This window comes from Amphiprion ocellaris, chromosome 20 (genome assembly GCF_022539595.1).
Source record: "Amphiprion ocellaris isolate individual 3 ecotype Okinawa chromosome 20, ASM2253959v1, whole genome shotgun sequence".
NCBI lineage: Eukaryota > Metazoa > Chordata > Actinopteri > Pomacentridae > Amphiprion > Amphiprion ocellaris.
This window is the reverse complement of record NC_072785.1, coordinates 25,724,559-25,737,854: the sequence shown is the minus strand read 5'-3', so window position 1 is coordinate 25,737,854 and position 13,296 is coordinate 25,724,559. Positions and strand designations below refer to the sequence as shown.

Below are 13,296 nucleotides of genomic sequence, written 5' to 3'. Positions count from 1 at the left end.
TTGGCAGCACACCAGGACCAAATATAAAAACATATTTAGGCGTTTTCTGCATTGTCGACTGAATGTGTGTAGGTTTCCATGGCAACACGATGCATTCAGCTGTCCCACTGTAACTTCACAGCTGTATTCAGTGGAATTACTAAGGTTCAGCTCATATAACACATTCCCTCAACTAACAGGGTGGAGTTTCTTACAGATGATTTAAATCCCAAACTCTGGACAGAACCTTTAGAGCAGGTGAGCTGTGCAGCATCAGTTACCATGGTGATGAAGCAGGTTGAACACAGCCACATTCATGGCCGGTTAAAACTTCAGACTCAACTTATCTCCCTACCTCCATTAATCTCACTTCCTATAAAGCTCCATGGTTGCTAATATACTTGGATTTATTCAGGCCACACATATCTTCTAATGTTTCCATTATAAACAAGAATCTTTCATTATAAAGGCTCTTACTCTGGGTGAAAGTAGGCATAACACTGATCACAGACTCTCACTTCTCCTCCTGGACATCCTTCAACGGGCATCTTCTTCTCAGAACAGGCGTGACAAACCAGGCGGCCGCATCTCCGACAGTGATGCCGTCTGTTGAACTAGAAGCAGAAAAATCAAATAATCATTATTTAGAATGACGAAGACGCACAAAAATTAGACTTTATCCTCTTTCTGATGAGCAAAGTGAACAGTCGTGTTAAACTTAATAAAGATTCCTGTCACTGTTTTGTTTTTCCATTTCATTTGGATTTGCAATACTAAGGCATTTTGTAATATCATAAAGACAAAAGAGAAAATAAAACACACAAAATGAAAAATCAAATCCAAAACCTAAAACAATGTCTGAAAACGAGTAGGAAGCAGTTTACTTAACTTCAACATGTCTGTACAGCTCATATTTGACCATTTCCTGTGTACTTTTATACCTCTTTAGAAACCCCAAAAACACATATACTGTGCCACATTATTAAATTTTTAGAGCAGTGTTTTTTTTTTATATATATGTTTTACATATATTTATATATTTAAACTGCCAGATGTTCATTTAAAATATTTACTGCCACCTCAAATTTTACAATATCATCATATCGAGAAAAAAGCATTTTTCTCATCGACATATATAAAAAGTATTTCAAACTTCTAATATTTTCAGTAAAATTATGTTTATAATTTGCAAAGACCAAAACCAAAATAAAAAGATTTGTCACTGTTTCTCCCCTTTCCATCTAGTTTTGCAATATTAGGACATTTCAGAAGTTCGGACCTTTACCCTGCTAGACATTCATTTCTCAATTTGATTTAAAGGATTTCATATTTCCTACCATCACAACATTTATAATAATAGCATATAAAGAAGTATTTTTCACATCCACACATAAAGAATGTATTCCAAACTTTCACTTTTAGCAAATTTGCTAGATCAAAAAAAAAAAAAAAAGAGGAAAGATTAAATTTCTTTTTATATTTTTCTATCTAAGCCTGAGTAAGAAACATGTCCTTGGTACAATATGTTCTATGTATCTTATTATTTTAAAGATAAAATACGCTTTATTTGACCCCAACTGGAATTTTACTTTGGACTCTTGTCTTTCAGGATTATTTTTTGAAGGCAAGAAAGAGAAATTCCTTGTAGGAACTTTTGTTTTTCAGGACTAATTTTGGGGGCATTTTTGAGGCTTTTTATGTTGTAGTTGAAGACAGATAGGAATAGAGAGGGAATGTCATGCAGCAAATCTTGCCATTGGTTGAAATTGATCCAACTTTTAGCCCCAAATCAACCAGGTGTCCTACCGTTTTTCTGGACTTTTGCACATAAAATCCAATTTAAAAGTCTGTGGGTAATTCTATTGAATTTGTGACAACCCCACAGAGTGTCAGGCTGCTCTGCCCACTCACCATGGTGAACCTCTCCCTCTGGCAGACCATGCAGACAACCTGCTGGGTGTCGGGGACCCAGTCTTTTTGGGCCGGTGGTTGTTCTGGAGGCTGGAACTTGGTGGACGAGCGACGTTTCTTCCCTGCCGAGCTTCGATCTCTCTCCCTGTCTGAGCTGCTCACCAAGGGGGTGTGTGTCGGGGTGCTGCCTGGAAATTAAACACAAGTAAGCCAGGGAAACACATGAAATAATTGAACTGTCTTATTATTATCACTAATAAGCATGTGTCTCACTTGCGGAGGGCGTAGGAGATTCGATTCGACTGGACATCAGGGAGCTGCTGTCTTGAGCTGGACACTGCATCAGCGCCTCCTGCAGGCTGATTACAGAGTCTGGAAAATAATGTGTCAGACATATATACATTAGCTATGGAAATATCTGGTTAAAGAATAAATAAACAAGATTCTCTGTGTTGTCAGCTCACTACTGACCGGATCGAGACCTCTCTCTGGGAGCACAGGGGAAGTCGAGGGCCTTGCAGGCGTAGTCTGCCAGCAGCTTATCGATGTCCTCGGCGTTAAATCCGGCTTCCTGACCGACCAGGAGGCTCCGCAGGGTTTGAACCGCCACGTTTACCCAGTCCACCTTCAGGTTCATCAGCAGCTGCTCCAGCATCAGCAGGGGATCCGACAGCAGGGGGAAGTATTCCTGCCTGGCAGCCGGGGGAAGAGTCAGCAACACCTGGGGGGAAAAATACGTTCACTGAAACTGATGATTTAAGTAGAGAGCAATACAAAAAGCTTATAAAAACCAACATGTTTGAGGAGATTCACTTATAGGTAACAGTAATAATAGTCCTTGATGGTTAAAAGCACTTAAATGTGATCTAAAAACCTCTGAAACCAATCAGGTCCAAGCATCTGCGGTCATTTCCGGGAAGATTTTAGATTTGAAGTACAATTTGGCGATATAACTTGTACCAGATAAATATTCTCCACATATTTTCATAATCTCTACACAGGTCTTACTTAGGTTTCCCTTCATTGCGTTTAATTGCTTTAAAATGCTGCTGTTCATATGTCTCCCATGATGGTCTTTCTGTCTTCATTTAATTTTTACACTGATTGTAAAACTTTGCGGATGACTTTTAAGGTTCCTCATTATAGTTACAAATCTACAAACCCCTGATGAGTCTGGATGCTACCTTTAAATCAGTAGATTTTATTGATTTTCAGGATGTTCTGGTTGTTCCCAGCGCCTAATCAATGACTAATTTGGACTCCCAAGTAGGAGGGTAGGAAGAGATTTACCAAATATATACATATATATATATATATATATTTTTTTTTTTAAATCTTTCCTTTAAAAAATCCTTTTCTGTGTGAATTTTACTTTACTTTTCTTTCTTCCCTCTGATTTATTGTTTTTTTTTAATGATTTCATAAAGCCCTTTTGTGTACTGTTAAGAAAAGTGCTGCCTATATGAAGCCTATTATTATAGATTCTGCAGAAGTTAAGTTGGAAGTGCTCGCTGTCTTTTCTGCCATTACATAACTCTGAGACTGAAAAAGTTGCCAAACTATTTACCACAAGAGAGTCACTAGAGGTGTACAAGACCGGACATGACGCTTAGATGCAAAAAGGGACTTTCACAGGAAATTACACCTAATGTTGAGAAATCATCATTCTTGCAAACACAAAGAAACTTCCTGTCCTTTGACTGAACTTAAAATCTAAAATTTCAACTAACCACAGGTTGATTTAAATTGAGTTGTAATAGTTTAATGCTATGTTTTTCACTAAATATAGCCACACAAGTGTTATGTCATGTTGTCTTTTGATCATCACGTTATGTAACCGTGCACACAAACAAACCTTGGAGCCCAGATGGAGGGCGTGAATGTGTCGTCGACGTGCCGGAGACACCTGCATCTGGAAATGCAGCGTGAGGTAGTCAGCCAAGAAGTGACAGGCTGACAAACCGGGCCGGCGATCCAGAGCGCGCTCACAAACATCCAGACCGACGCCAAAATCTGAGAGGCCCTCGAGCAACTACACAATTAACAAGATGAGAAAAACACACCCAGCAGTTGAGGAGGGCACAAATGTTCTTAGAAGTTGAAATATTTACAAGGATGATTTGTTTCTCGAGGCAAGAAAAGAATATATCGTGAGAAGACTATATAGCTAATTAGTGAAATTTGAGTTTTGTGGAAGATTTAAAGCATATTTGGTACTTTTGCACAAATCACATCAGTCCTACTGTGTCCTACAATGTTTTGAGCAGCCTAAAAAGGATTTGAATCTTAACCCAACAACAATTGAAGTGTTCTGGACCTGAAAAGCTTCATCCGTTTGTCCCTTCTCCAGCAGATGAAGCAAATGTTCGGTCTGCAGCTGCAGTCTCAGCTGGTTAGATACAGGATATAGCTCTACCCACTGTGCACAAAGAGTAAACTCCTGCAAAAAATACAAAATAAAATAAAAATCATCACACTATTTAGACAATGTGCTACTGTTTTGACTGAACCGCTGCAGATCCACTGTGCCTACTTTTGCCTCCATGATCATAGAGAACATTTTCTCGGAGTCTGTCTTGGATTCGGTTCTCAGCTCCTGCCACGTGGCCCACGGCAACGGTGGATGTAAATTCAACATCTGCGACAAGAGAAGAAAGAACAAACGCTTGACAAGTGACAATTGAAAGTCAAATATAGAGCGCGTGACATAAGATTCAGAAACAGCTCAGCCCAAGTCGTAAATTCTCTCAGCCGCAAAGTCAAGTACTGACATGCAACAGTTACACAAGCTCACTGCACACTGGATTACAGTGGCATGTTTTACCGTACTATGATGTATCCATTTCTCCCTAAAAACAAACAAGTAATCAAATTCAGCTTTACTGCGTGGTAGATGTCCAGTTCTTTCTTCTTGAGCTCCAGCTCTGTCTTCAGCGAGGGCTCTGTGTCGGTGTCATTGAGGCAGAACTCGAGGAGCTCCCGGCAGGACAACAGAGGCCATCGCTCCAGAGCCTGGAGGGCGACTCGGGCTCGCAGGTTGGCATCCTGCACCCGGAACAGATGACCGATACCTTCATCTCCATCTGAACGCAGACAATCAGACAAACAATAAACAGCTGAGTGAGATTTGAAACACATGCAACACTGATATTGTGTTGTTTTTGTAAATTTGATCATTTCTGTGTGACAAAATTGTGGAATTTGTTTGAAAATGTGGTTCACATCTCAACAGATTATCACAGCAAATGAAAAAAGGTTATTTTATATAAACAAATAATTAGCTAGACAAATACTTATCTATCTGGTGATTCTATTAGAGCCAAAAGTGAATAAAAATGTCATGCTTTGTCAGACAAACAGCTGAAAATAGAGTTGAACAGTTTGAGGAAAGTATCTAATTGCAAAGAGATTTTTCGATATCATTTTTCTAAAAATCAAGCTGAAGTTTAAAGTCCCAAGTGTGATACTTTTAAACATATGCAATGGAGGGTTTTTCGCACTAACTACTATCAAAAGTATTACACAAGAAGACATTAATTGTAAAACCACGACACAACAGTGTAAACAGTTGGACGTGCTGCAAAACGTATGTACTAAATTTTAGCCTTAGTGATTTGCTGCTACAATTGTCTCAAACACAGATGTTCAATTTAAATTAATTCTTCAGTCCTAGTTGAAAAAACACAAAGAAAACAAAGAAAGAAAAGCATCAAATAATCATCTTTGTGAAGCCTAAGCAAGCCAATGTTTTGTATTTTTGCTTCACAAGTTATTTACATGATTAATCAATATTTGTTCAAGTAGGTGGGTAAGTTTTAGGAGCTAGCTTTCTACAAAAATACAGTCATCACGTTGGTATTTCTGAGAAGAATACAAGTCTTATAGAAGCCCTTAGACTATAATGAGCTGCTTCTTTTCATGAACCTTTTAAACCCCAAAGCTCTCCGGCTGTTTTAGAAATTCTGTTGTCTTTGGGAAAATGCCAAAAATGACATCATTTATCAGGGCCATAAAACCGTAATAATATAATGAATCACTGTAATTTCAAATTTCCAACAGTCCTTGAACTACTAATGTATAGCTTGGAGTAAATCAAAGCTTAAAATCATGATATTTAATCAAAATCACTTATTTCTATAGGTTTGCCAAATTTGCCAAAAATAAACTTTTTGCGTAAGACAGATTCTGTAAAAAACTAAAAATTCTGCACTTCTCAACGCAACTATGAAGGCAGGAGTGACTCGGGTGCGACGGACACCGACTTCAGGAAAATTCAAGTATTATTCAAATGAATTGGGCTGAACTGCAGGCTGTGCTTAAGGAAACAAATCACAAGTGTAAGCAGTTAAAAGTCTAAAGCATGTGGAGCTCCCATTTTTTTCTCCCTTTTGGAAAAATGTTGTATATGTCGATTTAAAGTTTTTAAATTTTGCAAAATAAGTATATTAAAGAAATTCAACAAAAGTTTGGGGTCACCCTGAAAATTTCACAAATTCACACTTTTATTCATGTGCTAATGTAACTGCACAAGGGTTTTCTAACCATAAATTAGTCTTTCAACAGCATTAGCTAACACAATGTAGCATTAGAACACAGGAGTGATGGTTGCTGGAAATGTTCCTCTGTACCCCTATGGAGATATTCCATTAAAAATCAGCTGTTTCCAGCTAGAATAGTCATTTACCACATTAACAATGTCTAGACTGGATTTCTGATTCATTTAAAGTTATCTTCATTGAAAAAAAACTGCTTTTCTTTCAAAAATAAGGACATTTCTAAGTGACCCCAAACTTTTGAAAGATGGTGTACATACTGAAGAATTGTCAATAAAGCTCACTTTGACGTAAACATCCTTCCTCACCCTCTAGAGCAGCACAGGCCAGTAAGCGGTCTCTTAGCGCCCCCTCCTGGCTGCCACCCTGCCCATAAAGCTCCAGCAGACTGAGGGCTCGGCTCAGGTCTCTGGAGGCCAGAGCTTTCTGGAAGGCCTCAGCAGCCGCAGCCTGAGAAAACTCCTCCTGAGGCCCGGAGAGCAGGAGGCTGACCAGAGGTTTCCCACAGATGACTGATCCAAGACCAGCAGAACTCTCCTCGTCTTCGCCTAACGTGGCTCCCAGCACTGGTTCAGCCATGGTCTGAAGGTAAGACCGCAGGATGGGGAAGTCCTTCAGGAGGCTGTCAGCTTCTCTAGAAATCTGCTCACCATCCAGGACGACCTCTTTACGGCCGCTGCGGAAGTATCCGGACCAGCCAGAGGTTTGTGCCCGAGCAGGTTCTCCTTTACAGGCCGTCAGACAGGCCAGCGTGGCCAGTAAAGGAGAGCGAGACTTCAGGAAAGACAGGGCTGATGGTGTGAGGAGGAAGGAGTTTGAGGATGAAGAGGAGGACGGCGGAGGAGACGTGGAGAGGTTGGTGGGGGTAGCTGAGTGTTCGTCCACTGAGACTTCGGACTCGGAGCTCACGTCAGACTGAGGCTCTGTGATTCCCAGAGTCGTCACGTGATCCTGAGCATGTTGTTGGAGCAGAAGAGACAAACTGGCGACACTGAAAGGTCCGTCGTCTTTCTCGGAGTCTCCGTCATCACCTGGACACGAGATCCACACAGGAAGAGTCTCGCAGCATCGCTGGACGATCACCTGCTGGACGCTCAGACGCAGACCTTCCTGCTGCAGCAACGACAGAACTCTGGAAGTCAAAGAAGACGTGAAAAGGTTTAGGCAAATTGCGGCTTTTACATCCCTCAAAAAAGGTTAAAGCCACCTAGTTTTAATCACATTTTTCCCTGTTTTCATCTTGAAAAGAAATATTAAAGCTAAAACATGCAACTTTCAGAACTTTGCTGTCCTCAAACACATCAAAGCATCAACTACCACTTGTCACATCGCTGGTGTTCAGTAGAATGTCAAATTTAACATTTATTGAGTTCTTTAATGGAGTCATCAACTGATACAACCCAACCAGAATTTCTGAACAGCATGCAGTAGTAGTAGTAGTAGTAGTAGTAGTAGTAGTAGTAAGAAGGAGGAGAAGATGGGAAGAGAAAAGAGAAGGAGAAGAAGGAAAAGGAGGAGGAGGAGAAGGAAAAGAAGAAGCAGAGGGAGGTTGAGAAGTGGAAGAAAGAGAAGATTAAGAAAGAGGAGGAGGAAGAGGAGGAGAAGAAGAAGAAAAGGAGAAGAAGAAGGAAGAGAAGAAGAATAACAACTATGTTCAAAAACAAGTTACAAAGAGCTTTACAGTAAAACAGATGTCAAATTAATCAAAAAATGAAACTACAGTCACCTTAATGTATTGCTTGAATTACCAAAGCAAAGCAATCGTTCACTCAATATAAACCTTTGCTGTGAAGTATACAATTTCAGCAGCAGTTCATGTAAGGAATAATACTGCATGTAAGTTACAGTTTTATGTACACTGATGGAGCTTCACTTCGGTCCATACCTGTCAGGAGACACCTGTCGGTCAAACAGCAGGTGTGAGAAAAGCTGAAATGGGGTTTGAAGCAACACCAGCAGTGGATTCCCAAGTTTCACTTCACTGTTGTGGTCTGAGGGAAACAGTTGGAGAATCAAATCAGAAGAAGACCAGGTGTAGGAGGAAAAAGAGACACTAAAGGCACAAAGGCAGTCACAGTTTGGTTAGAATGGCTGTAGCTTGATAGAAAAATGAGCTTGTTAACTTGGAATAATGTAGTGAGTGACAAGAAGCTATAAGTGAGATGGTGAGGTTAATATAAAACAACATTGTGCACTTAAATGACTTGTTTGTTGTTAGACGGTGCAGTGTCCAAGTTTTTAGATCAGCATCTCTTTCCGAAAAGGAAAGAAAAAGCTTCAACTTCATCTTCCCTCAGCGGCAAATCATTTTACCTTCTGAACTGAGGCTTCGCACTAAAACAGACGCTAATGTGTTGACGTAGTCGAAGAAGCTGCGCACGTAATCTGGTCTGGCGAGTTCTCCGTCTGGTTCGAAGGGGCAGAGCTGATCCAGAGAACGGAGCAGCTGCTTCATGCTGGAGCGAACAGGATGAGCGTCCAGCTCCGACTGCTTCAGACTGGCCTGTTCAACCAGGAGGGCCAGCAGAGAGCTGCCCACACTGCCGTCTGGTATAGGAGATTAAAAAAAAACAACAGGAGAATGTCAGAAAACAGCGGAGGAGGTAGAACTCTGGGTCTCTGCACTTGCTTCCTGTGAAATATAGAATTGATTAAAGGTACTACTTATTGTTTACAAGTCTTGGAATCATCTGGGACCAAATTTAATGGAAAATATTGATCTTGATAGTTTTTTCAGGAAATAATCAGTCAGCGGAGCCCAGAGTTCACACTAGAGAAAGTGGCGTTTAATCTCTTTGCTGCTGGAACAAACTTAGATTTACATCATCATCGTAGGCATTATACATGATGACCCAACATACAAAACAGCTCTAAGACATCTAAATGAAAACATCTGAACACAATCTGACTACCCAGACGCAGTGTAAGTTAAATTTACTGCTTCTTGACATTCACCTGTGCCGTCAGTAGCGGTGCTCAGATTGTGCAGGGTGCTCTCCAGACGCTGAGCGAGGCCGAGCCGAGCAGAAATACACTCTTCAGTCAGCGTTGGGTGGCAACAGAGCAGCACCTCTTGGATGGAGCAACCAAACGGGCTGGAAGACACCTGGTCGTCCCCACCAGCTTCTATGAACAAGAACAAATCAGTAACGAAGGAGCTATTCTGTATATGATGCATCTAAATTAAGTGAATTATATCTAAGAATGACATGCTATGGCAAACTACAGAACATGATAAATTTTTAGCCTCTTCAAACTAAATATTTCATATCGGTTAATATCTATGATTCCTTTAATGAAACTTTTTTTACATTCACCTGTTTTAACGGAGCCCTTATGAGTGGATGAGTGATTCAGGATCTTGCTGATCTGATGTAGTATCATTGGAAATCCACAGATCCCTTCAGCATGAGGCACTTTTGGGTCAACTCTTACTCCTGGGGAAGCAGACAGTGACGTCACATGCACAAAAACCATGACATCGTATTTGGTTTTGCTGCTATCTCCACACCAAAATAAACCTCTTCTTTAACCTGGAGCATCTAAGTTACATCATCAAGACCCAAACACCGAAGTTTCGTACCTCGAGCCTCCAGGCTGCTGTTGAGTCTGCGCTCTGCCGTGTCCAGCAGCTGTCGAGACGTCTTCCAGAGCTGACAGTGGCAGCAGGCCAGGTCGAAGGCAGCCATGGCTGAAGGGCTGAGCTCCGCCAGCAGCGTGTAAAGCAGGTCGGGAGCGTCTGAAGAGCAGCGACTCAGCCAGTAACCTTCCTCCAGGGAGGGCAGCGGGTGAGCTGGGGTGCTGAGGAGACGGTCAGCGATGTCTGAGATGGAGTAGAAGGCAACACCTGGAGGGAAAACAAGTCAGATCTATGAGTCATCTACTTCACATGGTATTATTACATGGTAAGCCTTTAAGAGTCTATGTTTGTACATGTAATATAAACAAATGTACATAAAACAACAAAACTGCAATATATTCTTAACTCAAAACTTGCCAGCAGATTTGAAAGCCATTTTATCTTTTAAAAAGGGCCAAAATTATAGAATTTATTAGAGCCAGAAACAACAACAAAAAAAAAAACTAAGAATATTGGACAGTCCTTTAACTAATCATGTGTGATGTGTGGTTCTGGCAGGAAAATAACCCAAAACTTAAAATTGTGATATTTCAATATAATCACATTATTCTACATGTGTCATTTAAAAAATGTCTAAAATAAACTGCTTTCACTATCAGATTCTGTAAAAAAAACAACTAATTTTGCATCCTTGGAGCAACTGAAAAACTCATAAATGACTCTGTTGCAACCAACATGACAAAAATTGAGGGATTTTTCAGCTGAACTGCAGGTTGTATTTACACTGAACAAATAGGAGACAAGTATGCAAGCAAGTTAAAAATGTAAGGAGTGAAATATCAGAATCAGCTTCAATGGCCAAGTACATATAAAACATACAAGGAATTTGGTTTTGGCTGTTGGTGTCACCCGAGGAATATGGAAAGAATATAATAAAAATAAAGAAACCATAGAAAGAAGAACAGGGGAAAATAATAGTTGTAAAAAATAAATCCCAGGGAGCGCAGTGCTGAGGCTGCCATCTGCAGCGTCATCTAGCAATAAAATAAAAAATATCTATAGTATGCATGTATGTAAAAGGACCAGTTTTTCCTGTATTGGTAACATCAGTGGGCACTTAAAAGTTGTTGTAAATGTTGATTACAGAAATTCAACTTTCACTTTTTTATGATTTAGGCTATGACATCACAACTTTGTCATACTGCAGAAAAGAGATTTCTGAGTTCTCTCTACTACTAGTCATGGTTGTGTTGTTTTCACAGAGGTGCAGGAGTTTATATGGCAGTCAAAAAAAAGGGGAAAAAAGAGCCCACAGTCAGTGAAAAATGCAACAGGAGCAACAACATCAGCAGTTTAAATCATTATTGCTTTAATTAGCACACTGCAAATTAACAACAGCAGCAAGTGAATGCCAAACCTGCAGCAGCAGCGCTTCCAATCGCCTGCAGCGTTGATCTTCCACTGCTGCCCAGACGACTCCTCCCTGGTCCCGGTCCTGGTCCTGTTCCTGCTGCAGCTGCTGTTCCCAAACCTTCTGAAGAGGACGAGGACGAAGACATGGACTGATGCTCCATCTTCTGCTCCACCTGCCCCAACTCCACCAGCACTTCTTTGTAGCGCTCCATGAACACCAGCTCTCCACAGCAGGCCGACGCCTCCAGATCAAACACCACAGACACCTGCAGAGAAGCCAAGCGATTCAGTGAAGGATGATCGTGTTATTAGTAAGTTTATGATAGCAGTAATGGTAAAACGGGAGGTAGTAGTTGTTAACGTGGGTCCAGTTTGCACACAGACCTGATGCGCCTCCATGAAGTTTCCTTGCCGGATGCAGGACATTAGCAGAGACTCTGGAGGCGACAACATTGCAGGAACCAGCCAGCTGTGGGAGCCTCCACACGGACAAAACTCCAGTTCAACACAACCTGCCGCCGGTCCGCCTCCACCATCTGACAAAGGATCAATCAATATTCATAAATCAACACAAATAATATAAGTTTCCCTAAAAATTGCTCAGAATTCTCCTGAATTTGGATGAAATACAGCTCCTAAGAAAATGAAGATGAAAGTAGAAACAAACAAAAAGAAATACAGAAGAAGAAACAGTTTGACTGGATTTATATTGTATTAACCTCAATTTTTGGTATATAGTATATAATATTGAAGGATGTTGACCATAATTTTAAAATTATTTAGGTAAATTATAATTTGACATAGTGTTTAAACTAGTCAAGTGTATAAAGCGCTTAACATTAATATTTAAACTTGTTTATGTACATTTAAAAGTGTTTGTATCAGTAAGTATAAGTAAGTGTTAATATCAGTTTTTTTCCACATATAGAAGAACGTGTGCAATTTCAGTATTTTGTACTTACAGAAGAATCTGTGCAATTTGAATATAATCTGTGCAAAATCTGTATTTTCCTACATATAAAATGAGTCTGTGTAATTTCGTTCTCCACACAGTAGAATCTGTGCAATATCAGAATTTCTACATATGGAAGTACAATATCTGTACAATATCAACAACAGCTATGTGAATTACTTGTTTGTTTTACATTATTTTTACATTTTTGCACTCTCCCTTTTGCTACTTTAACTGCAAATCTCCCAGACGTTTCATTAATAAAGGATTATCGTGTCTTGTTAGATATATTTGTAGAAATTTGTTATCTCTCTATCGGAAGGCACTCTGGGTAGACATCTGTTGTTTTCAATGTTCTAAAGTATTTAAAAATAGTGACTTGACTTTGAGACAAAAATCTGGCTGACATGTATATATGTATATGTACACTTTAGTCTCAGAACTCTACCTCATTACTTACACACTGTGACTTTTTTCAAATTTTCTATTGTTTTTAAACACTTGTCCTTTTTATAATGTCTTCTTGTTATTGCAAAGCCTTGAGAAATGATCACTTTACATTTCACTGCACACTGTATGAGCATGTGGCAATAAACACTCTAGAATCTTTTACATACAAAAAAAAAAAGACAGATTAGTGTCTTACCTGATGCACTCGTGCTGACTTCTCCATTATGTTTCTCTATGGACGAGTGTCTCTCTATTGAATGCCTCCCTGGTTTCCTTCTTCTCCTCAGACTCGAGCTCTTGCTGCGTCTCAGAGACGTTGTACCATGACTGACTGCTGACATCTGGACCGGACTTTCTGAACCTGTAAGCAGATTTATGGTTAAGGCTCAAAGAATGCATGACATCAGTCAAATGTTTGTGGGTTTTAGGTGAATATTCAAGCCGAAAAAACCTGAATA

The 13,296-nt window shown here is 40.0% G+C and overlaps 1 protein-coding gene across 3 annotated transcripts in view; it reads right to left on the bottom strand.

The window, feature by feature from the left end:
- Positions 1 to 13,296, bottom strand: part of zfyve26 (zinc finger, FYVE domain containing 26) — a 43,169-nt gene that overhangs the window by 16,542 nt on the left and 13,331 nt on the right. Inside the window, exons 13-29 of one of the 3 annotated variants that reach the window (XM_055005745.1) lie at positions 13,035 to 13,199; positions 11,821 to 11,972; positions 11,441 to 11,702; positions 10,027 to 10,290; positions 9,761 to 9,880; positions 9,399 to 9,569; positions 8,757 to 8,990; positions 8,329 to 8,434; positions 6,728 to 7,575; positions 4,774 to 4,973; positions 4,424 to 4,528; positions 4,208 to 4,330; positions 3,746 to 3,922; positions 2,362 to 2,611; positions 2,164 to 2,262; positions 1,891 to 2,078; positions 457 to 593 (exon numbers count right to left, since the gene is read on the bottom strand). In XM_055005745.1, the coding sequence (XP_054861720.1) occupies positions 457 to 593; positions 1,891 to 2,078; positions 2,164 to 2,262; positions 2,362 to 2,611; positions 3,746 to 3,922; positions 4,208 to 4,330; positions 4,424 to 4,528; positions 4,774 to 4,973; positions 6,728 to 7,575; positions 8,329 to 8,434; positions 8,757 to 8,990; positions 9,399 to 9,569; positions 9,761 to 9,880; positions 10,027 to 10,290; positions 11,441 to 11,702; positions 11,821 to 11,972; positions 13,035 to 13,199 (3,601 nt within the window). The remainder of the gene's footprint in view (positions 1 to 456; positions 594 to 1,890; positions 2,079 to 2,163; positions 2,263 to 2,361; positions 2,612 to 3,745; positions 3,923 to 4,207; positions 4,331 to 4,423; positions 4,529 to 4,773; positions 4,974 to 6,727; positions 7,576 to 8,328; positions 8,435 to 8,756; positions 8,991 to 9,398; positions 9,570 to 9,760; positions 9,881 to 10,026; positions 10,291 to 11,440; positions 11,703 to 11,820; positions 11,973 to 13,034; positions 13,200 to 13,296) is intronic. The other 2 variants (XM_023286626.3, XM_055005746.1) reach the window with 2 other exon arrangements.